General features: G+C 42.3%; 1 protein-coding gene across 1 annotated transcript; it reads right to left on the bottom strand.

The window, feature by feature from the left end:
* Window positions 1-2,179: 2,179 nt before the first annotated feature.
* TNFRSF9 (TNF receptor superfamily member 9) lies at window positions 2,180-25,591 on the bottom strand. Its single transcript, XM_069477315.1, has 8 exons — window positions 25,564-25,591; window positions 14,704-14,886; window positions 13,899-14,000; window positions 13,371-13,508; window positions 12,844-12,910; window positions 10,673-10,803; window positions 10,042-10,176; window positions 2,180-2,663 (listed from the first exon to the last, which is right to left on the bottom strand). Exons 2-8 carry the CDS (start codon window positions 14,816-14,818, stop codon window positions 2,575-2,577), a joined length of 777 nt encoding a protein of 258 aa, XP_069333416.1. The 5' UTR covers window positions 14,819-14,886; window positions 25,564-25,591; the 3' UTR covers window positions 2,180-2,574.
* Window positions 25,592-25,634: the final 43 nt, after the last annotated feature.

Genomic DNA, 25,634 nt, shown 5'->3' on the forward strand with positions numbered 1-25,634 from the left:
CAACATACTTATTAGTAACCAAGGAAATGCAAAATAAGACCACAGTGAGATGCCATTTTACACCCACCAGACTGGCAGAATTAAGGGAGTCTGAGAATACCAGAGGGCAGCAGGGATGTGGGTCAATGGGATACCTTATAAGGCACTTAGGACACTTGTAGGACAGACAGGAGCCTACATTAGGACAACCACTTTGAAAAGCAATTTGGCACTGAGGTAGACTCCTGTTCAGAAATATTTTCTGCCCCTCCCTGTGTCAAGATTACACTTTTCTGTCCTATTAATACCTGGGCTGGCTGCATGACTTCCTTTAAAGGTTAGAGCCAAGCCAACTAAATGTGAACAGAAGCGACAGATAGCTCTTTGCCACGAGACGGCCAGTGTTCCAAGTAGAAGCTCTCCCTCCACCTAAATCCCAGAGTGAAACAACAGGAGGCAGCGCCACAGCCAGCCTGCAACTGGCATGTCACGACAGTAAGAAATGCGTCTTTGTGGTTTTGTTATAATCCATTAACAGTTTGGGAGTCATTTATTATTTCTGCATAACTTAGCATGTCCTAACTGATACTGGCACCAGCTTGTAAAGTTGGGCATCCACATGCCCTAACATCCAGAAATTCTACTTCTAGAAACTTTCCGCAGAGACACTGTTGCACAGGAAGTACATTAAGAAAAAAAACATTCATAGCAACATTGTTCATGATTGCAAAACACCTAAAACCAACGCCGATGTCCCTTGGTAGAAAATAGATTGATAAATAATGGTATATTTGCAAAATTAGATAGCAGTCAAAATAAATGCACTCAAGCTACACACAAAATAATGACAGAACATAAATGAGTCTTATAAATATAATTTTGAGTGATTCAAGCAAGTCACAGAAGTCTCATGTACAGCACAATACCATTTTCATAAAGCCCCAAAACAATCAAAACTCAATAACATAGTTTTAGGGTACATAATTATATGATAAATTTTTTTTTTTTTTTTTTTTTTTGAGACAGAGTCTCACTCTGTTGCCCTGGCTAGAGTGCTGTGGCGTCAGCCTAGCTCACAGCAACCTCAAACTCCTGGGCTTAAGCAATCCTTCTGTCTCAGCCTCCCAAGTAGCTGAGACTACAGGCATGAGCCACCATGCCCGGCTAATTTTTTTTTTCTATATATATTTTTAGCTGTCCAAATCATTTCTTTCTATTTTTAGTAGAGACAGGGTCTCGCTCTTGCTCAGGCTGGTCTCGAACTCCTGACCTCGAGCGATCCACTCGCCTCGGCCTCCCAGAGTGCTAGGATTACAGGCGTGAGCCACCGCGCTCGGCCGATAAATGGTTTTTTTAAATCAAGGGAAAGAGAGACCCAAAATTCTTGAGACAGATTGCCTGGGGATGGGCAGAAGGTGTGGGAATGAAGCAGCACACAAATGCTCTGACCTTGACTCTATAAAGGGTCAGATATTAAATATTTTAGGCTTTGTGCCACAACTGCTCAGCTCTTGCTGTCGTGCAAAGGCAGCCTCCGGCGATATATAAATAAATGCGCGTGGCTATGTTCCTGCAGATCTTTACCTAAGGACTCTGACATTTGAGTTTCATATATTAACAATTTTATGTGCCATGAGATATTATTCTTCTTTTGATTTTTAAAAACCACTTAAAAACGCAAAAGGCAGGAGGATCACTTGAGCCCAAGAGCTCCAGGCTGCAGTGCACTATGATGGTGCCTGTGAATAGCCAGTGCGCTGCAGCCTGGGCGACAGAGCGAGACTGTGTCTCTTAAAAAAAAAAAAAAAAAAAAAGGGCAGATGGCACCAGATTTGGCCACGGGAGTTGGTGGCCCCCACTCTAGCGCCTGGTTGGGCAATGAGCTCAGCTGTTCATTTTCTCGTTGTGCGTCACAGCTTCATACATGTTTCATGTATTAGTTTGTGTAGCAAATATTATGTAAAAAGTTAAATAAAACAAAAAGGAACCTGGCTGTCAGGGGAGCAGGACAGAGGCGGGAGGTGTGAGGACGGAAGGGACCACGGGACATACAAAGGCGCTGGAACTCTTTCTGAAACTCTTCCTCAAGGTCTGAGATTTTTTTTGCTCTTGACACCAAATTCAGGCCCTCTGATCGCTGTCCCCCGACAGCAGAGGACGTCGTCGTGTTAAATGACAGGACTGATGGGAAGTTTGGTTGGGGATATTTACTGCATCTTATGGCTTGTTGCCATATGTCATTAGCACAAAAAACCCCTGCATTGGTTTGGATTATATTCGTAGCTGGACTCTTGGCCTGTGTGATTGAATTTAAACTATATCTGGATTGCAAAACACGAGCCCCGGCCCGTGGCCTGTGAGACGGCGTCTAGAAAATGCCCTGTCACCACAGCTCTGTCCCCATCTGCTTGCTCTGCTAAAAGCGGCACATTTTTAAAGGCCAATTCACTAACATTTAGGAAAAACTTGTCGGGGGTAATCCTGGGGATTACAGAGGACCGTGGCTTTTGTTTCTGAAACACGGGACAGTGGGGTCGCCGGCATGTCCCCCTCGCTTCTTTCCCAGAGAGTCCAGCCGCGCTTTGCACGTCCACGTCACAGTTCACACCCTCCCTCTTCTTCTTCCGGAAATCGGCAGCTGCAGGCGTCTTCCTCTTGGGCAGTCTGAACTGGTTTCATAAATGCTAAAAAATAATTCAAAAGATTCTTATATTACATTGTCTGTTTTAATCATTTGACACTTATTTTTCCATGAATTGCCATTGCACAACATCTCTAAGCAGCAAACATTCTCAACTTTAATTTTAACAAACGCATCCCCAGAGAGGTAATAGTAAGTACGAGTTATTCTAGGGATGATTTATGATTTTTTCCCTTTTACCAAATATTTTTAATGGTCTTTAAAAATGATTTTATTTATTGTCTACAATGGCTAAAAAATGTCTTGAGGATGAATCACTATGGCATGAACGATTAGCCCTATCCCAAACTTAACTGCAGTTTCAGTCCAGCAGCACATATGTGAGTCCCCAGGGTTACTCAGACTAGACATTAGACAGTTTCTTTTGAATAAAATGCTGTGGCACCAAGGTTTTGAAGACGTTCCCACTCCTTCCATCTATTCGCAAGCAGAGTACTGATTTGTGCACCAGTGTCCAGGTTTTCTCTTATATGTTAGTGCAAACTATTCGTGTTATTGCTGAGCAATTTTCAATCTCAGTATGTATCTCTTTACAGTCTGACAAAGCCAACAGTGCCACCCCAGATTCACATGCTTGTTACTGTAAAAAATAACCAAAACCAACAACCACACTATCTGCCAGAGCTTACGAAAAACTGGCAAGAATTTCAGAAATACCAATGGGATTGTAAGACTAATTTAAAAACGGACAGGGGGAGAAGAGGAAGGTTTGTTCCAGAAGGAGCTATCTGAGAACACGTAAGGGCTTCTGTACAAGGACAGGGAAGGATCATCACTTGCTGAAACACTGGCTGTCTATTTTTCCAGGTCTGAGGAAAGGACAAGGTGCTTATAAATGCAGCTAAACAAGCGCTGGCCCCGAGACAGGCGACAGTGAAACAACTGCGGGTCATCCAACGCCAGACCTCTGTTCCCCAGGCTGTAACTCCGGCTTTGATTGGACCAGAGGCTGATTCCAGTAACTTTCTGCAGGTGAGAGACCACCGGCCATGGACGGCTGTGCACTGGAGGGCCTTCGTGTCCCTGCTTCACCCTTCGGGGTGTAAGTCCCAGTTGTGATACATTTAAACCTTAAGCATCCACTCCAAACTGAATATGGGTCACATGTGACATATTCAGTAGGCATGCATTAGGGTCCCTTTCATGAATATTCATAGCTCCCCTTGTAACCTGTTGAATATGCACACTTGGCCTATCTGGTCAGCATAAATTCCTGCCTTTTCCAGGCTGTCAGGGTGGCCAGCCTGCAGCTTGTCAGCCTTTATAAGAAATAAACCTCTCCTTTTCTACAAAAAAAAAAAAAAGGAGATCTGCTTCTGGAAAGATGGAAATGTCATACTTTTCCACATTCCCCCTGAGTGCCACTGAAAACGCTGGACCTTGTACCTAAAACAAACATAAGGACATTCCGCAGCTGGAGGGAGGCAGGCTGGCTACAGATCTCGGGACCCACGGGACAACACGGTCATGAGTTCCCTGGGTTTTCTTCCTGCCTCATCTGCCCCAGACTGGGAAAGCAAGAAGCCAGCAGCCTAGTAATGCCAATGAGTATGGACCAGAAAAGCCCCAAGAATAGCTTGTCCCTCTAGCTACAAGATGAGGAAAGGAGCAGTGTAGCAAGACTGAAAATTTTTAGACAATAATCATTCAACTCTAACAAAACAGCACAGAAAAAACTGTGGCTCACCCCTAAGCCCACCAGGAGAGGCCAGAGAGGCCAGAAAGACAGAGAGGCCAGACAGAGAGGCCTAGCGTCTACCCTGCCAGGCTGTATTAAGGCGCACCTCCTCCTCCCCGATGGAGTAAAGTCAGAGGGGCCCGGCAGGGAGTCAGGACTTCGCCAGCAATAATGGGGCTGTTCCCCACTCCCACCCCTTCTCGGTCAGTAGAGCCACGTGGGAGTCAGTGACAAAGTGCCCTTCCTCCTCCCGGCCACGGGGTATCAGCAGAGGCCTGGGGGAGCCTGAGCTCCCGGGCATGCCCAGCAATAGCAAGGAGCCCCTCGCCCTCCAGCAGGTCTAGCGCAGAACCTCCACTTCCACCCCTGCCTGGCAGGAACAAGGTGCCATCCCCCTCCCTCCACCAAAGCCATGTCAGAGGAAGCCTGGGGAGATACAAGCTTTAAATCAGATCCAGCGTCTCATCACATAATATCCGAAATGTTTGAGCTGTAATAAGAAGGATCACTTGCTACACTAACAACCGGGAAACTCTCAATTTGAATGAGAAAAGACGGTCAGCAGATGCTGGCTTCCAGAGGACACGGATGTGGAATTACCCGGAGAGGATTTTACAGCAGCCAGTGTCAAAATGCTTCATCAGGCTCTCAGGGACACATTTGAAACAAATGAAAAAGACATAGAAAAGAAACAAGTGGCAATTTTAAAACTGAAAATTTACAAGAACAGAAATTTTAAAAATCAATGAATGGGCTTAATGGCAGGGTGAAGAGGACAGAGGAAAGAATCATCGCCCAACCGGAACACCAGAGAGAGACTGGGAAAACAATGGACTGAGCCCCAGGAACACGTGGGCTATAACACGTGTTTGTGTCATCTGGAGTCCTAGAAGGAGAGGAGAGAGAGAATAGGGCTGAAAAAAAGTACAGACGCTCCTCAATTTATGATGTGGTTACATCCCAGTAAACCCATTGTAAGTTGCAAATATCATAAGTCAAAAATGCATTTAATACACCTAACCTGCCAAACATGATAGCTTAGCCTAGCCTACCTTAGACATGCTCAGAACACTTACATTAGTCCACAGTCGGGCAAAATCATCTAACACAAAGCCTATTTTATAATAAAGTGTTGAGGCCAGGCATGGTGGCTTATGCCTATAATCCTAGTACTTTGGGAGACTAAGGCTGGAGGATTGCTTGAGCCCAGGAGCTCAAGACCAGCCTGAGCAAGAGGGAGACCCCATCTCTACAAAAAATATTAATTGTCTGGGCATAGTGCTAGGTGCCTGTAGTCCCAGGTATTCAGGAGGCTGAAGTAGGAGGATCGCTTGAGCCCAGGAGTTTGAGGCTGCAGTGAGTTATGATGGTGCCACTGCACTCCAGCCTGGGCGACAGAGCAACACCCTGTAGAAGAAGAAAAAGAAAGAAGGAGGAAGAAGAAGAAGAAGAAGAGGAAGAAGAAAGTGATTACTCTATTACTCTCTACCCAATTCCAAGATTTATTTTATAACTACAGTAATCAAGGCTGTGCAGTATTGGCAGAAGAATAAACACAGAGATCAGTGGAACAGAAGAGAGAAACCGGAAACTGCCCACCAGTGCAGCCGGCTGATTTTTGACAAAGGGACCGTGAAGGAAGGATAATGCTTTCAACAGGTGATGCTGGAGCAACTGAACATCTATAGGCAACAACACAAAACAAAGAACCCCAAAAAACTTGACCTAAGCCTCTCACACCTTATACAAAATTTAGCTAAAAATGAATCATAGATTTAATAGTGAAACACAAGACTGTAAAACTTTTAGAAGACAACACAGGGGAAAAAATCTAAATCTTTGAGACCCAGGACTTGGTGAAGAGTTCTTAGACATCACTCCATAAAAGAAAAAAATCAGTACCTTGGACTTCATCAAAACTAAAAACTTTTTCTCTGCGGAAGACCCTGTGAAGAAGATGAAAAGCAAGCTACAGACTGGGGGAGAATATTTATGAAGCACACATCTGATAAGAGACTTGTATCTAGGAAATACAAAGAAGTCTCAGATCTCAACAGTAAAACAAACAAATCATACAATTAAAAATAGGCAAACAATATGAAGAAACATGTCTCTAAAGAAGATATAAAGATGGAAAATAAGCACATGAAAAAGTGTTCAACCATTAGAGAGATGCAATTTAAGGCCACAGTAGCACCACACACCTTTTAGAACAACCTAAATAAAGAATCGTGGCCACCCAAACCCTGGCAAGGATGCAAAGAAACTGATCTCTCGTCAACTGCTGGTGAGAATGTAAAATGATACGGTTCCTCTGGAACGCAGTTTGGCAGTCTCCTAAAAAACTATACAAGCATTTAGCATAGAACCCAGCGATGGCATTTCTGGGCATTTATTTTAATATATGAAAACTTACGTCTACACAAACCTGTACACGATTATCCATAGCAGTTTTATATGGAATAGCCAAAATTGGAAATAAACAAAATGTCTCTCAATAGGTGCATAGTAAAACAAACTGCGGCACAACCGTGCCATGGAATACCACGCAGCAAGAAAAAAGAATGAACGATTGAAACACACAACAACTTAGATGGATGTCAAGGGCATTATGCCGGTGACAAAAGTCAGTCTTAAAAGGCCACACGTGTGAAAGTTGTCAGAACCAAAACAGAGTCACTTGTGTCAAAACCCCAATAAATGAATGCCATGAAGGATGTTCTCATGCACGTCTGCCTGGTAACAAGAACCATCACAACTCCACAAAAACCACAATCTTACACAAAGTCACCATAACCTTACACAAAAAACCACCTCTGCGAGGACATGAGGACATCTGCCCAGCAACTGCCTGTCAAACCTTGGATTGACACCGTCCTTGTTATTGATTTTTCTAGCCAATGATAATTGTTTCCAGATAACTTATGTAGCCCTCCTCATTTTTCCTTTAAAACTCCTGTCTTCCTTTACCTCCCTGAACACGCCCAACATATTCCCATCGCAATGCTGCTCCTGAATAAATATCATTTTTTAAGAGAGTCTCTGTCTTTCATTTAGGTTTGACACATATTGTATGATTCTACATATATACATATAAACACTCCAGAAATGACAGACGTATAGAGATGGAAAACAGATTAGTGGTGCCAGGGGTTGGCGATGGTGGGGGAGGGCATGAATGTGCCCAGAAAATAGTACATGAGGGAGACCTCGTGGTGATGGGTAGTTCTGGATTTTGATTGTGCTGGTGGTTGCACAAATCTGCACGTGTGATAAAGTGACATACAACTATACCTGCACAATGTGCCAATGTCAATTTCCTGGTTTTGGTACTGTCCTATAAGACATAACCTGAGGAGTGGCACTTTTCTGCAGTGTCTTTGCAACCTCCTGTGAATCTATAATTATTTCAAAATAAAAAGTTCTTTGAATGACGTAAAAATGTTTAAAAAACCGATTACAGTTCCATTGCAACTCACTCATTACTCATAAATACTTTCGAAAAGCATTTTATAAAGAACTTTGTTGTAGTTTGGGGTAGGGTTGGGCAAGAGAGTTCTTTAAATCAGGATTAGGTGAGACCTTAGAGGTTTAAATTAGAGGTGTAAACCTCAAAAAGAGAATGAAAGAGCAAACCACAGAATAGGAAAAGATATTTGCAGCACATGAGCAACAGACTAAAAAGTTCCTATAAGTTAATAAGAAAAGAGCAGACAGCCTTAAGAGAAAATGCTCAAAAGACTTGATCAGGCACTTCACGAAAGAGGAAATTCAAATGGCCATGCCATGAAGAGGTGTCTAACCTCACTAGTAATCAGGAAAATGCAAATTAAAACCACAGCGAGATGCTACTCTCCACCCACCAGATTCATAAGAACAGTCTGGTGATAACCAAGTGTTGGAAGGGACATGGAGCAAAAGGAACTCTCGCATAGCGCTGGGGAAGTGTACGTGGAAAACAGACTGGTACATCTATTAACACTAAGGACCAAGATACACATTCCTTATGTCTCTACAATTTTAGTCCTAGGATAAAAACCAAAAACAAAACAGAAACACGTGCTTACGTGTACCGAAATCCATGGAGAAAGATACTCTGTCATTGTCTATAACAGCTGCAAACTGGAAACAACCCCTGTGTCCATCAATATTAGAATGGATAAGCATGATGTAGCAGAGTCTGCAGCAATGGAAATCAGCCAAAGGCAACTCAACACAGGGAAGAATCTTAAAGATGCAACATTGAGTGAAAGAAGAGGCAGAGTGCATAGAGCAGGGTTCCACTCGTGTGACGTTCGCAAACAGCCAGATAAAACTGGGTCACTAGGTAGCAAAACTATAAAAAGCAAGGAAGTGAACACTGTAAAAATCTAGATGTGGTTTAGCAGTCGCAGGGAGGGAGGGTTGTGATCTAAAAGGGGTATGTGAAGGGTTTCCGGGGAGTAGGTTACGGTCTATTTCTTGACCCGGGTAAGGTTCATTTGGGTGTTCATTTACAATTTGGTAAACTTTACATTTATGCATTTTTCTGTATATTTCACAAGGTAAAAAAGTTTTATACTGTATTAAAAAGAATCTTTAAATAAATGAGTGCAGTATATCTTTAGATGAAACTTTACTAATGCTTTTTCCCCATGTATCTCTTAACAACCTCTGAGTAGACACACACTGGTCTTACTATGGTGTTCTGGGTTAAAATTTTGCTCTGGAAAAGCTCCTCCTATATATGAATCCCTCCTATGAAGCCTTATTAAGCCTGTTATAGCTCGTTCTGTCCCCACAAAGACAAAAAGCAGGCCGCCCTACATCTACACATATCAGTGGCTTTTGCTGACTCCGTGCCAGGCACTTGCCGGGTACCTTATAGAAATACTATCTTGCTTAATGAATTCATGAATGAAATTCCTTGCTGAAATTTTTCATTTAATCCCACTGGTATTATAATAATCGATTTCATTAAACCCGCTTCAAACTCTTTCTTTGTTCTCTATGCCTTCCTCAAGTGTGGGTCTACACTCTGGTTAAGGCCACTCACCAACCAGAGGAACGTGCGGAAACGTTTGCTCCGACTCTTCAGCCAGTGTCCTGTATGCACACACTCACACACACACACACTCACACACACATACACACACTCTCACACACTCATACAGACACACACACACTCACACGCATGCACACATACGCACATACACTCACACACACACTCACACTCACCCACACACTCACACACACACACTCACATGCACTCACTCACACACACACTCACTCACACACTCACACACACTAATCCAAGGCTGCAGCATACTCAAGTTGTCGTTTTTCTGGACCCCCAGGGTGTGTTCTATACCCCCGGCTTTTGCCACCTCAGCGCTGTGGACGTTTGGGGCCAGACCATTCTTTGCCGAGGGGCCGTCCTGCGCATTGTGGGGGTTTAGCAGCATCACTGGCCTGTACTCATTAGATGTCCCTTCCCCCCCAGCACCACGACAGAGTTGTGACCACCACAACTGTCTCCAGACATTGACAAATGTCCCCTCGGGGATGAAGCTGCCCCTGCTTGGTGACCGCTGTGCTGTACTAACCTCGCTTCTACAACTGAAAAAAAAAATCTCGTTCATTCTGCTGTAAAAAGCTCTGCCTTGAAAGAGGTCATATCTAACACGGTTAACATGAGTCTTACGTTGTTTGACTATATACAGCAGTTTCTTTCTGCCGCGTTTAACGACAGAGAAACGGAGCACGAGGAAGAACACCAGGGCCAGCACCGCAGCCGACGTCAGCGCGAGGAAGAAGGTGATGATCTGTGGAGTGTGTCCTTCAAAAAAGAGCAAAAGGAGAAATGCATGCAGGAATGTATTTACGCAAACACACTCGTGTTCGTATTTACGTGGGCAAAGTCCCGAGCATGAGGAGACTCACAGCCGTGGGCATCTCCAACCTGCTAACTTAGTAAACTTGGAAAACTTTAAAAAAAGAACCCAAACTTAATTTTCCTGGAGGGCCACAAAAAGTAAGTGGTTTAGCCTTTCTAGCATATAGCAAATACGGGACTCTTTACTTGACACTGATAAAGAGGTAGGGTGTTTGGGTGAAGTCCCACCTTGCACTGCTTGCTGATCTGAATCTCAGACCAGAATAACAAGTGCCTGAGCAGAAAGTGAGGCATGGCGGCAGGCAGGGGAGCAGAAGGAAGGCCGCCAGAGAGGCCTGTGGTAGGCAGATATGAGACACCACAACATTGGGGCGATTTAGATACAATTCGGAAGAACCATAATATATTCAGTTTGATTTAACAGCAACAAACCAGCTACCTGGCTCTCTCCCAGGGGCAGGCATGGTCGCGGAGGATGTAGCTGGAGAGAAGTCCATGAAAATCGGTCCACAGACCACATCACTCTCCTTCGTCCCATTCACGCGTACAGACTTTCCATCCGAAGAACAGCTTAGACAGTTCAATGAAAAGCGTTCAAAGAATTAATTTAGGTACAGAGGATTCCAATTTAAAACTTTGACATTTTTTGCCCATGAAGTAGCCTGGTGACACAGACATGTGGGTCTGTGTTGGCAGGTAAGGCAAAGATTTGAAAACCTCCCTCTTGACTATGTGACTCCCTTCTGCTTTCCCTGGCTCCTTCCGGCTCCACGACAGCTTGGTTCAGGCTGCTTTCCCCGGTTAGGCTCTCACCCCCCAACTTCGTAATTGCATTTGGCCATCCCTGGCAAATACAAAGGATAGGATAGGCTTAGGAGTCCCAGCATTGGCATCAGACGAACCAGGGTTTGAGCCCCGGGTCTGCTGCTTTCTGTACGACCTTGGCCAAGTTAAGAAATCTCTCTAAGCCTCAGTTTTCCCATCTGCAAAATAAGGACTATATATGCTCCCAGGACTGTTGTGAAGAGAGAAGGAATGAGTGTCAGCGACACACTTTTTTTTTTTTTTTGAGACAGAGTCTCACTCTGTTGCCCGGGCTAGAGTGAGTGCCGTGGCGTCAGTCTAGCTCACAGCAACCTCAAACTCCTGGGCTTAAGCGATCCTACTGCCTCAGCCTCCCGAGTAGCTAGGACTACAGGCGTGCGCCACCATGCCCGGCTAATTTTTTGTATATACATATTTTAGTTGTCCATATAATTTCTTTCTATTTTTAGTAGAGACGGGGTCTCACTCTTGTTCAGGCTGGTCTTGAACTCCTGACCTCGAGCGATCCACCCGCCTCGGCCTCCCAGAGTGCTAGGATTACAGGCGTGAGCCACCGCGCCCGGCCTAAACGACACACTTTTGCATGGCCGACACACTCAACAAATGGCAGCTATCCGCATTACCATCACTGTCCTCGTCGTTGTGCCTTTCCCTTGCTCCTTACCCACCCGTCCTCCAAAGCCCAGCTGAAACCCACCTTTCCATGCAGACACACTTGGCTACTCTGAACAGTTTGTGTTGAAAGACCTTAAAGAAAAACCTTTCCAATCTGTTACAAATCAATGCCACTTGTAAAATACAATAAAAATGTAAATGTAAAATAATAATAAAAATGATTTTCTAGTAATAAAATCAAATGGAAAAAAGACAAAGGCGTATAAAATACAAAGCTCTGGGAGGCCAAGGTGGGAGAATCACTTGAGGTCAGGAGTTTGAGACCAGCCTGAGCAACAGTGAGACCCCCATCTCTACTAAAAAATTAGAAAAACTTAACCAGGCATGATGGCACATGCCTGTAGTCCCAGCTACTCCAGAGGGTAAGGCAGGAGGGTCACTTGAACCCAGGAGTTTGAGATTGCTGTGAGCTATGATGATGTCACTGCACTCTAGCTGGGGCGACAGAGCAAGACCCCGTCTCAAAAAAAAAAAAAAAAAAAAAGAGGCTCAAATTTTTATTCTTAGAGTCAACAAACCACATTACTCTGCCAATTTGCCTTAAAAGTTTCTAAATGCTTCCTCTCCAATCATGCACTGCTGTTGTCAGGGACATTATCAAACCTCAAGTGGACCAGCACCTGACCACAGTTTGAGGAGCTCTGGTCCCACAAGTCAACAGTCACATTCTCTCAGATACCACATGTGGTGGCCTTGTTTGCCCAAGCACATGTTACAGTTTGGAAAGCAACAAGCAATCTTTAGCCATGTTATGTCATTCTCAGGGCTGGCACTGAGCATGGCGATGGGCTGATCAGTGAGGAAAGGTAAGAGGCAGCAAAGAGATTAGAAGGAAGCCGAGAACAGAAGCCCACCTGTGCGGACAGGGGCAGCGTCCCATCAGCAAGTCTGATCTAGATACTCTGGGCATTATTTTGGGAGAAAATGCTCATTTTGCTTATTGAGTCACTAGGACCTTGCAGTATTAGTATGTTACATTCTGTCTATGCTTGAAAAGTGTAAAAATGTTTTAAGGATAGCATTCCTCGTCTTTAAAAAATTTAACCCAGATTCTTTATTTTGTAAGCAAAAGAAAATTAATGTTTCTTAGCAAAAGGAAATCATACATACTTTGTCCAGGGTCGACAGATGCCATGTTTCTGATCATTAAATGTCCCAAAGCAACAGTCTTTACAACCTTGCATAAAAATGATAGCAATAATAAAAAGGAAGCATTTTCATCATGTCTTAACTTTTCCTGTGATGAACATTACAGTAAAGTCATTAACTTAACACAACCTGCACAAATTGTTCAACAATTCTTGAAACAAAGCCCTAAGATTGCTAGTTTTATTCTAATTGTACATAGAGTATAGTATATATCTAAAATGTGTGAAAAGGCATGGTTCTGGAAATTAACAAATGCTCTGATTTCATATCACTTCCATTTGTGGAGAAATAATGGAAATATTATTTTATTAATTTTAAAATATTAATTACAATAAGATTAATATATACGTGACTCATTGGTTCATGTTACTTTAAGGTGCTATAAATGTATTAATATTGTTTCTTTACATTCAAAGTCTCAAAACCTAAGCTAATGACTTATGTCTACATAATAAACATTATACTAGATGGAAGAAGAGCAAACCTACCCTCTTTTGTTAATTCTTGACCTTGTTTACAATCCTGTTCACACATGGTGCATCCTGCCCCCAGGCAGTGGAACCCTGAGATGCAGTCACACTCGGCATTGCTGATGCTGGAGCATGGCTTCTTGATCCTGAAAACACCTACAAAGTCCCCCCCAACGTTTTATTATACTTGACCTCCAAATCCAGGAAGCAAATTTATGTTCTGCAATAAAAATCATGCTCACTCTACTTATGTTCTTCATGACTTCAGAGTATACAGTTTGCTTTTAAATCTCCATTAAGACATTTTTACATTTTGCTAATTAAAAACATCTCTCTCACCAAATGAATGTTTCTTCTAATACTGAAAAAACTCAATCCACAAATAATTGCTATTATAGTTAATTATTTTACTGGACCTGCCCATTGACAGAGGAGTCAGCGTCTTTGACACTTGAGATTTTCAGCAGAGACCAATCAGTAAATAGGGAGTAGAAGCTTGTCTTCCCCAAAATCTTCTGGATGAAGAAAACATCTTTTAAATCATACCTTTACATTGCCTGCATATGTCACAGGTCCTTTGTCCACCTATGCTGGAGAAACTATTTGGAGGACAGGGAATGCAATTCTTGTTTTTCCCACAGAAAGTACCTAAGAAAGGCAGATAATAGCTGTACATGCTTGACAATGGACAATTGTCACCCAAAGCATTATGAAGTTTACAGGAAAATTAGAGTATAAAACAATGATTTGTTTTCTAGGTGCCACAGTGACAGACATTATTTTGATGGACTTTTAAAATGTTTACATTTGCAAGATTGTCCTTTGCGTAATCACAGAACTGGAAAAAACAAAATACAGATATTGTAATAAATAAATCAACAGAAAGAAAATACTTTCCTTTGTCTATTAAGTAAAGTAGAACGATTCTCTTGATTGATCCAGGAGATCATAGATTGGATCCAGGGGGAGATCAATGTACTTCATTGCTACACTAAAATTTAATGTAGCCTCTGACTTTCCCCACTCTGTTAAGCCCTCTGCCACCTGCTAACTCCCTCTCAGCACACAGCCTCACACGCAAAACTACCATTTACCGAGGTCCTGCCATGTGCCATGCACTGTTCTGAGCCCGTCCTATGATCCTCCCGGCCATGCTATGAGATGGGTTCTCCTATTATCCCCAGATGATAGTTGAGGCACAAGAGGTTAAATGACTTAGCTACGTCCACACAGCTCATATGTAACATCCAATGAATGTTTGTAAACGAATGAATGAAAGATTCATTCATTGACAAACTCAACCATGGTTTCAACAGAACAGGTCAATTGCACATGTTAATTGCACACTTACCAGCTGGACAGTTACCACAGAAATCCTGCACTGATCTTGTCCTTTCGAAATTCATGACCAACAGCACAGTTGCCACCATGTTGTAATAGCCATTTCCCATGATGAAATCTTGCATAGATATGCTACTAGGAAACAGGTTCCAATAAAACTTTAATCAAGTTAGCTGGTCCCACAAATGTCACTCTGCAAAAGATAATTTCCAAGGAAGGGTGGTTTCTCCTTTCAGAATTGTCTGCATTTCAACCGTTACCTATACAATGCCACAAGACCATAACTTGTGGTTTTTCAGGAACAATTAATGATGGAATATTATGGAAAAGTAGCAAATTCATAGGAACTTCTATGACAAGACAAGTTTGACTAATCACACAGCTTTGTGCAGGTTTGCCAAAGCCTAAGAGTGCATTTTCCAACATGTTCTGCCAAAATGCAGAAATAACAACAGCAAGAACTTTTGGGGACTTTCATAGGTACTTCGCATTAGCATCCAGATTTCAATGATGGCAATTGTTTGCTGCCCCTGAGATAGCGTCCCATGAAGAGAATCTGTCGGTGTCATCAGACAGTTCAATTGAAGGTGATATCTCAGGATTCCTACTCCTCCTTTGACTAAACGCCTAATGCTAACATGTTGGAAGATCTCTCTTCTCAATTCATTATCACATTATCTTAAACATAGACATATACTTGCCCACTTTAAGACCTGAAGCTTGTATAGTAAGAAAACTAAGGAGTAAAAATATCTTTTCAGGTCGGGTTCTTGATCTTTATTTAACGAGCTATTGAAGAGAAGTTATTACAGATTAGAAGGGAGAAAAGTCCAGGCAACAAAGGTTCCATCCTCACCCCCCTAACCCCCCCACCCGCTGCCCCAAATAGACAAACCTTGAGCTCTCGGGCACGGGCACACTTTCCACTCCTTGGTCTCCCAGGGTCTGCGCCCCGAGGGCTCGCAGCAGGTCAAGCCCAGGAGGCGAGTGACTCAGCCGGGGGCGGGGCCTCGTGGGAAATCCCCGCCACAGCTCTGTGAGTGGCTCCTTTCACATTTGCTGGCCCCCAAATCCCATTGAGTATCTGTCCCTGCTTGACAATGGCACTTCAAACGGCTTCTTGGAAGCAGCTCCCTACTGTTAGGACAGTCCTCAGACGACTCTGGGAAAAGGATTTAGTATGTCCTTAAAATACTGTATCTGAGATTTGAGGCATGAAACTAACTTGTGAATAAAGATCAGCATTTTTGCCACATATTGTCCCCTAACTTCATAATGATAGTGAAGCTGCAGCTATGATGTCTTGAGCGCAGCCGATGTACCAGAAACCAGAGACACACTTTAGTGATCATGATCCTCGAAAGAACCCTAGAAGTTGGTCTTGCTACTGTCACTGTTGGAGCAACACTATGCAAATGAGCAGACTGGGGCTGTGCGTCTAGTCAGATACCCAGCGTGCCAGGGAGCGGGTCGCCCCAGGACTGCCCGGCTCGGTGCTGTGTGAGAGACTGGAGAAGGAGGGAGAAATGGAATGAAGTGGAGGCCAGAGGAGCAAAGTACTCACAGGCTGGGGTGGCACTATGAGGTAAAGCTGAGAACTAGGAGGGATTTTAGAAAACCATGATTTCAATGATTTAGGAAAAAAAAAAGAAAAAGAGGAAGTGGAGGAGGAAGAAGAGGAGGAGGAGGCGGGAGAAGGAGGAAGAAAAGAACAGGATGAGGAGGGAAGGAGGAAGAGGAGAAGGAAGAATGAGGAGGAGGAGGAAGAAGGAGGAAGAGAAGGAGGAGGAAGGAGAAGGTCTCTCCAGAGAGTCTAAGAAGAACCTGTCCAGCGTTGAGTGGCCAGAGACGCTCAGGAAAACCACCAGGGAAACGTTGGCAGGGGGAAGGGATAATATCAAGAGTAGTTTTTACTAAAATAGATGGATTTTCCATTATTGTCCAAACAGAAAAGAATGATTTTTCCATGGGAAAAATGGAGGCTTGGTTTCGAATTGGTGGATGAAGGAAGACAAGGGAGCTGATATTTACTAAACACCTACCACGCACCAAGCACTTTACATGCTTACCTGACTCCGATCACGGCGATCTCCTCCTTAGAAATCCCCTGTAGCCCACAAATAAAACCTGGACTCTACAGTCCATTATTCAAGGAACTCCCAGATCTGAACCTGAGGTTGCTTTTTTTTTTTTTTAAAAAAATTAAGATACAGTTCACATAACATAAACTTCACCATTTTAAAGTATACAATTCAGTGGCCTTTAGTACATTCACTACACCATACAAACTACTATCTGGAATTCCAGAGCATTTCCATCTGTCCAAAAAGAAATCCCATACCCATTAGCAGTCATTCCCATTCTCCCTCCCACCAGCCCCTGGCGCCCACTAAAATTGCCTATTCTGGACATCTCACAAAAAACGCAATTATGCAATATGTGATCTTCTATGACTGGCTCTTTCAATAAACACAATGTTCAAGGTTTATTCATGTTGTCGTGTGTATCAGTACTTCATTCTTTGTCGTGGCTGAATAATATTGCACTGTATGATATACCAAACTTTGTTCATCTGTTCATTAGCAGATAGACATTGAGGTTGTTTCCACTTTTTGGCAGTTATGAATAATGCTGCTGGGAACATTTGTGTACAGATCTTTGTGTGGACATATGTTTTCAGTTCTCTTGGGTGTATAACTAGGAGTGAAACTGCAGTAATTCTGTGTCACTTTTTGAGGAGCTGCCAGACTGTTTTCCACAGCAACTGCACCATTTTATATACATTCCCACCAGCAGCCAATGAGGGTTTCAATTTCCCCCCATCCTTGCTGACACTTGTAATTTTTCCATTAAAAAAATTATACTCATCCTAGTAGGTGTTAAGTTGTATCTCACTGTGATTTTGATTTGCTACAGCCCATGCTTGGCTGTCAGAGTGACTGCGATTGAACCTAGGCTCTGCCATTTATGGTTGTGTAACTCTGGGCAAATGTCTCAACCCCCCCCCCCTCAGTTTTTTTCAACCACATCTTACAGGTAGAGAAACACTGTTTATCATCCTCATTTAGTGAGGATTAAATGAAACAATAAACATGAAGTACTTAGCTCAGTGCTTGGCACATAGTTCTCAGAAAATAGTAACTGTTACTTTATTATCAGACTTACTGGTTTGAAATGTTCCTTCCCTGCCTCCCACACTGATCACCAGTAAAGCAGCCACAGGCCAAGTCACGACAGAAAAGGGGAGAAATGCACGAGCTGTCTACAAAATTTATTTCCAAATTCTGAGAGTCATCTGAGAGTCACTTTACCTATGATATTTTGGGGAACTCCTCCTCTCACTGTGGCAGAACTGGCTGGATGTGAAAATGCCATGCCATACGAGTGAGACCGTAGAGCACCTCCTAACACTGTCAAAGTCATCATCTAACCAGATGACCACCTCATTTACATGTGGTCCTCTGTGTTTAACATTGCAGCGTGACATTTAACTGGACTGTATTTTCATTTAACTACGTGTTACTCACTAGTCTACGTTTTGGACATTCTGTGGGCAGACAGATTACTCCCCTGGCATGACATATTTAGTTTCCTTCCCAGCATGGTAATTAGCTCACTGTCTCAAGCCTTTATGCCAGTAACATAAAAGTCTTTCATGAGCCAAAAGATTCTCCAGATTAGTTTTGTCAGCCTGCAGTTAAATTATTCTACTGAAGGCTACACTCTGTTTAGGTGTTTAAAGAATTCATGTTACTGAATTTTTGTGTTATAAAATCATCATAGTAAGCTAAGGAAAATTAAATAGTTGACCAGATAGACAGACTATCTAAGCTAGCAAAAGGTGTAACACTTTTCTAGTATGATTTTCACTTGCTTTAAAATATATATCACACTACTTTATTCATTTTAGCTCTCTAATATTTCAAATGCAACAAAAAATTTATCTCTTCTGTAAAATCTTCCCAAATCAAATCAGAAATGACCCTAGCAAGACACTGGCACTTTAACAGTATTAATAACATTTGTTTCATTACATTCTAAACATCTCATTCGAAGCCAAGGAATGGAATTTATTTTGACTGATACAGGTCTAATATTGAATATCTCAAGTGAGTGTACTTTGAGGCTAAATAGCATGAAGGCTGAACTACTCTAAACAACATAAAGAAGTTATTTGCAAAGACAAAGAAAAACAGCCCCTAAAAATAAGCTTCATGGCCAGGCATGTTGGTTCATGTCTGTCATCCCAGCCCTTTGGGAGGCTGAGGCAGGGGGATCATTTGAGGCCAGGAGTGTGAGACCAGCCCAGGCAACACAGCAAGACACTGTCTCTAAAACAAAAAAATAAGCTTCCTATAAAATATGCTCCTATCCTCCCAGGGCACATCTTAAAGGCAATCTAATCCATGGAATATTCACTATTTGTGCTTGTCACCCTCCTGAAAGATAAAGTCTTTCAAGATTCAGTGTCCCCAGCCCCTACCCCAAGCACTCATTGGTCAAGGTAGCAGTCACTCACTATTAGGCATACATGGTGCTTGTGATGTCAGTGGGAATTCTGAGGTTTGAGAAGGAGTAAATTAAAAAAAGTTGGAAAAGGGAAAATGAGTAGGAAATCAGAGAAGAGGAAGGAGGTAGAATAGGGAGAGAGAAGGAAGTACATATTGTTAGGAAAGGTAGAATGTTTACAGTCATCGAATTTGCTCAGTTTTCCTCCCTGTTCTGCCCTGTCTCTGTGTGGTATCCACTTACACATCAACCACTCCTACATATTTACCTCCAACTTCAGACCTCCCCCCGCCACCGTGCAGTACCCAGGACAAGAGTACAAGTGGAGGCCCACATATCATATGTCCAAATATTTAGAAGTTACACATCAAGCTAAATACGCTAAGTAAAATATGTTTTATCTGGCGCAGGACCCCACAAATCACAAATACACACACACACACAGAGAACTAACAAGCGGGTGCATCTGTGTCTGGGGATCTGGTGAATGATGCTGGCACAGGGGACACGTGACTGTAAACCTCGGCTCCATCTGCTCTCAGGACTCACACCGTCAGGCTCTTGCAAACACTTCTGCACATCTCCGGATCTGTGTCCTTGAAACTCTGTGTGACAGTGTCCTTGAGCTGCGAGGGCTACGGGCTGTGCTGCTGCCCCCAAGGAGGGGAGGGAGGGTGTGAGCCACAGGAGTACCAGGGCAGGGACAAGGCAAGTCAATTTGTCAAACCTTTCTCAGATACTGAGGGTGGAATAGGATCTTACAGATCTGTTATTATGCAAGAGTATTACAGAAAGTATAATTTCCCAGAAGTACCAACTATCCACCTTTTTGATCCTATTTATGTTCCAGTTTGTGGTTCTGGGAGTCCTTGTAAATTAGCATGGAATTCACAAGAGTTGCACACAAAGTCTGAGGAACCCTTTGTAATATTAAACAATTCATGCTCCTCCTGATATGCATATATGTGACATGTAATATAAGAACTGCAAGATTGATTCTTTCCTAGAATCACCTAGAAGGACACTGAAACCCAGAATTGCAAACAATTTTAATTTTTATAAAAATATTTAATACAATTTAATTAAATTTCAAAAAATAAAACATCTTAGATTATTTAACATAATGAACAATTTTTAATATTTATCCATAATTTATATTTTAATTCTAATAAATAATTTTAAAACTTTTAGAGAAATAACTTTTTAAAAATGAACATGAAAAATAATTTTTAAAATTTTACATAGATTCACATTTTACATTAAATACATACAAATTCTGCATACTTTTGGTATATTTCTTCGTCCTTTAAGTCATTACTGTCAAAACACAAATTATGTGAAATTCTATTTTGTAACAAATGAAAGGAAGAAAAATAAATTTTATGGAGCAAATATACAATCATTTATGAATTATGAGTATCTTTACCATCCATTTAAACATTGCCAGGCTATCAAAGAACAACTACATATCTGCAATAATAATTAAACTTAGTCATCTTTGAAATTTTGCCAATTTGTCACATAAAAATGATAATTTATTTTATTTTGAAGACCTCTCTGTTAAAGTAGGAAAATAGAACATATTCTTCTTTAGCTTGATTTTCCACTTTTAAATATTTAGACACATGTGGGCTTCATTCCTACACTTTCTCCAGGCCCCAAAAGTGTAAAAGACAGTGTTGAAAGGCACATAGTAGGTATTCAATAAACCTTTATTCAATGAATGAATAAATGCATGTGCGAGTCTGCTCACCTCAGTCCCGTAGTCTGCCTACCTCTTCTTCACGACCTCACCTGCTTCCTCGGGAAATCATTCTAGAGTGTGCACCCCGAGCTGAGCTGTGCAGTTTTCCTTTCGAGGGTCTTACATAAAATGCCTTTCCGACTGTGGCTAACATTGACTGAGGGCTTACTACACACAAGACACCATTCTATGTGTGTACATAAGTTCCCTCAATTATATCTTACAACAGCCTTTGCCCCTATTTCACAGGAGAGGAAACTAGGGCACAGAGAAGCCAGGTGGCTTGCCCAGTGTCCCCTGGCTGGTGAGGAACCGAGAAAGGGTTCGAATACGGCCGTATTGCTCCAGAGTCCACCCTCTTATCCAGGACTCTTAAACCTGTCTGTGCCCAAGCCACACAACTATGGACCCGGTGCTTGCTGACCCTTCTCAAATTAGTATTCTTTTTTTTTTTTTTTTTTTTTTTTTGAGACAGAGTCTCACTTTGTTGCCCAGGCTAGAGTGAGTGCCGTGGCATCAGCCTAGCTCACAGCAACCTCAAATTCCTGGGCTCAAGCGATCCTCCTGCCTCAGCCTCCCGAGTAGCTGGGACTACAGGCATGCGCCACCATGCCCGGCTAATTTTTCTATATATATATATATATATATATATATATTTTTAGTTGTCCATATAATTTCTTTCTATTTTTGGTAGAGACGGGGTCTCGCTCTTGCTCAGGCTGGTGTCTAACTCCTGACCTTGAGCGATCCACCCGCCTCGGCCTCCCAGAGTGCTAGGATTACAGGCGTGAGCCACCGCGCCCGGCCCTCAAATTAGTATTCTTAAATTCCTAAAACATAATTCAAAAGACTACACAGAAAACTAATTGCACTGAAATATACCTATCAAATATTTTAAAAAACAATTTATGATGAAGTCATATATGGACTTCTTCATAACACACACCTGTCATAATTTCAAATTAATCATGAACGTGAATGGTATTTGGGATATCTGTAAGAACTGTAATGTGAAATGAAGATAACTTTGATTTCTATTGGCGCAAAGCCATGGGTACTGTTCCTTCAGCAATGCTCTGTGAATTTTTGTATTCAAAATGGAAGGAAATGCTAGATTTCCATTAAAGGTTAGTGAAGATAAAGACGGATTTTCCCATCTAACTTCACAGACTCCCTGAATTTTATCTGTGCCCTCTTGGGCATCTTCGAACCCCAGTGTCACAGCCCCTGTACAAAGAATCTTTGTTGTCATTCGTGCATGTAAGTAGTTTTAGCTCTGGGAACTTGTTCTTACTCCAGGAAGAGCTATTTTAACTTTATTACTTCAGATCCTATCACTATCTTAAGGCATGAACTCTACATCATTTCTACCCCTCACTGTCCTCATCAAGATGGCATGTTTATGAAGTGTCACTTCCTGTGGTCCACTGCTCTGATCCCTTCATCACTGAATTTAAACAGATTGTGATTATTGATGAATAAATGTTTCTAATACTTAATAGCTTATAATTATGGGGGGGCTTCCTGCATTGTAGATGTTACACTATAGCTAAACACTTTAAATATTTTATTTAGCCTCCTATCAACTCTACAGGTAAGAACTGTAAAAACAACAGGTAAGAACTGTTGTTTCTATTCTAATGTTAAAGAAACAGAAGCTGAGGGAGTTGACTAACTGAGCCAGGATTAACGGCAGCATTGAGTGTTGACTCTAGGCCAATTTTCTAGCTTTACCTAGATAAATTCATTTAATCCTGACATAACCTTTTGAAGTACATAGGTTCTGTTACCCTGTTACAAAGATGGGGAACCTGAGGCATGAGGGATAACTAGTTTGTTCAGGGTAAATTAGTTAGCATGAGGAAGACCTGGGCTTAAACCCAGACAGGCTGGCATCAGAAAGAACACACACTCCACCATACCATACCGCCACATTTAAGGAAAGGGGAGGCCAGGGAGGGAACCCAGGTCTCATTCCAAAGCTACCTTAACATTTGGCCAACAGGTCTGACTAACGCAGGAAGGAGCTACTCGTAATGGTTCATTCCTGTGAATGAATAAAAACGTGTTGACTCAGCAACCACGAGTGAGATTGTCGATTCAGTGGTTTGAGAGCTGAGTTGGAAACCACATCAGAGCTTATCTACATGAATGACTACCAAGAAACTGATGGTCAATTTAAACTTTGAGAAATGTGATGAAGAGCAGAATTGGTAACCTCACAGTCTCCCTTTTTGGAGGGAGCCAGAATAACTGAACAAAAAAGTACATAGTCAAAAACGATTAAGTAAACACGTGCTCTGTATTGTTAAATTCAACCAGGTGGACCTCAATTTTAAATTCTGATGGAGAGAGAGAGTTGCCATATGCCACTAAGGGGCTGCAAGAGACAACTGTGATCAAAGCACTGTCACCCTGAGGCAATGTAACCCTGAAGTATCATGACTTTGTGCTGAGGGCCAGCTTCTGGCTGTGGGTACAGGCTCCCCCATGCCCAGCATTCACCTTAGGGCTTGGGAAGGAAAGTACTATTAAAATGAATAAATAAACAAATTTATCTCAATATTTATCAACTAACATTCAAGTATTCTTTCCTCAAAATAAAAAGACAACATTAGGAGATGGACTTTGTTTCCTTCTGAACTTTTTAATGGTGATCAGGATTATCTACCAAATAATTCCACTCACAAGTCATTCTAGCTCTTCCTCCACAGACTGTCTCCTGTTCTTCTGGATTTCCATTATAATGGGAGATCACTGCATAAACCATTGGCTTTCATGAAGATTTTTTGTTGTTGTTGTTGTTAAATTTGACCACACTACATAAAAATTCCAATGTATCTGTAAGTTGTAAACACTTTTACAGGGTCTGTTACACTCAACCTCAAGCAATTTCCAAGTTTCATTATTACTATCATTATTGTTTATCCCTTACGATTCAATGAATTTATTGGATATCTAATGCACATCTGTACATCATCTGAACTCTGTTAAAATCTCCTATTTTGCATCCTACCACTCTCCTCTGGCCTGACTTCCTTGCTGTTCTTTAATATGCCAAACACATTCCTGATTCAGGCCCTTTAGTTTGTTGTTCTCTCATCTAAAATGCTCTTCCTCAAAAAATAAAATACTCTTCCTCTTCTATTTATATGACTTGCTTATCTTATTCAGGTTTCCTCCTCAGAAAAAAGCAAGCATCCCTTGACCACTCTCTAAAAGAGAACACCCCATGAACATTATTCTCTATCTCCTTGCACATCTTTACTTTCCTTCACAGCACATATTACCACCTGGCACAATCATTAATTTGTGCATTTGTTGTCTGTCTCTCCCCACTGAACATAAGCTCCACAACAGCGGACATCCTTTGTTCACTGCTGTATCCCTGACACCCTGAGCAGTGCTGAGAGCACATGACAAAAGCTCAGTAAATACTTCTGGAATGAGTTTTACTGTCTTGTGAGGCATACATGGATAAGACAACACCCCAACAGCTTTCCCGGCCTTGAGAGGAAGGAGGAAGTTACAGAAATAGCTAAGATAAGGCTGCATAGCCTATAGATTCTATAATGGGAGGGCAAAATGCTGTGGGAATAGAGAAAGTTTCCTAGAGGGACTGGCACTGTAAGTGGATTTTGCAGGATGGATAAATATTAATACATTGAAAGGCTGATTAGAAGCAGAGGGCATTCCAGGAAGAGGGAACTGCTTATGCCAAAGCATGAAGGAAGCAAAGCCCAGGGTATATTCTAGGAACAGAGAAGCTGAGTTACGGAGTAGTAAGAGGCAAGAATATGGAAGATGAGGAACCATATTCAGGATTTGCACTTTTAATCCCCTAATAGAAGTCACTCCCCAAGTCAGCAAATCCACAGAACTACAGACATGCAAAAGGTCACCAAAATCTGGTTGTCACCCTGGGTGTAGCCACTGCTTAACAATCTCCAGAGCAGGTGGACCTCAAGATAAGGAAGGGGACTCCAAGATACAGTACAGAGCAGGGGCAAGGAGTCAGCCAGGAAAGTTTTGCTAGATTCAAGTGAGTACTGCTGGGTGGAATGCGGATAACTTTGCCCATTGAGAGAAACGTTGGTCTGGCTCCTGGATCTATGTCTCCAAAATACTGGAATCTGATAACATGGAAGCAGAATTAAAGAACCACAATAGAAAAAAATAGTAAGGGACTCAACATTTCAATTCCTTTGAGTTTGGTGTTTTACATAAGATCTCACTAGGTCCTCACCAACCTCTGGGCAGGCATTATTATCCACATTTTACAAATAAAAAGTACTTTAAAAGCTTTTTGGTAACCCATGATTGAAACTAAATAATCGAATCTTACTCTCACTTCTAGAAATAAGACGCCACGTAGGGCATGGCAGTAAGCGTTTTCCGCAAACCCGAGAAACAAAAACAAAGACCGTTGCCCAAGCCACAAGCGTTGCTTCCCTACTGGGCCTTGCAGATTGTCCAATGCGCCACCAACGATGTGATAAACACATCACTTCGGAGACTGGATTCGATTCCTCAAGACACCAAAGACTCGGGGACTGGGAACAAGTTAAATGTCGTTGTTCTCTGGTGTGCCCATTCGCTGCGGTCATCAGGACGAACCTGGACCAGCAGGTGCCCAGGGGTCGATCTTCCCCCTCGCACTTAGCAGGCCGCCCCCCCATCACCCCCGC

Source organism: Eulemur rufifrons, chromosome 8 (assembly GCF_041146395.1).
Source record: "Eulemur rufifrons isolate Redbay chromosome 8, OSU_ERuf_1, whole genome shotgun sequence".
In the NCBI taxonomy this organism is placed as follows: Eukaryota; Metazoa; Chordata; class Mammalia; order Primates; family Lemuridae; genus Eulemur; species Eulemur rufifrons.

What these genes read in the sequence shown, in the direction of transcription:
- TNFRSF9 (XM_069477315.1), bottom strand. Translation starts at nt 14,818, where the DNA reads ATGCAAGATTTCATCATGGGAAATGGCTATTACAACATGGTGGCAACT. An exon ending in TCAAGAATTAACAAAAGAGG is followed by an intron (nt 12,911 to 13,370) that starts GTAGGTTTGCTC and finishes TTTTTATGCAAG; the next exon opens with GTTGTAAAGACTGTTGCTTT. An exon ending in GCTGTATATAGTCAAACAAC is followed by an intron (nt 2,664 to 10,041) that starts GTAAGACTCATG and finishes ATTATTTTTTAG; the next exon opens with CATTTATGAAACCAGTTCAG.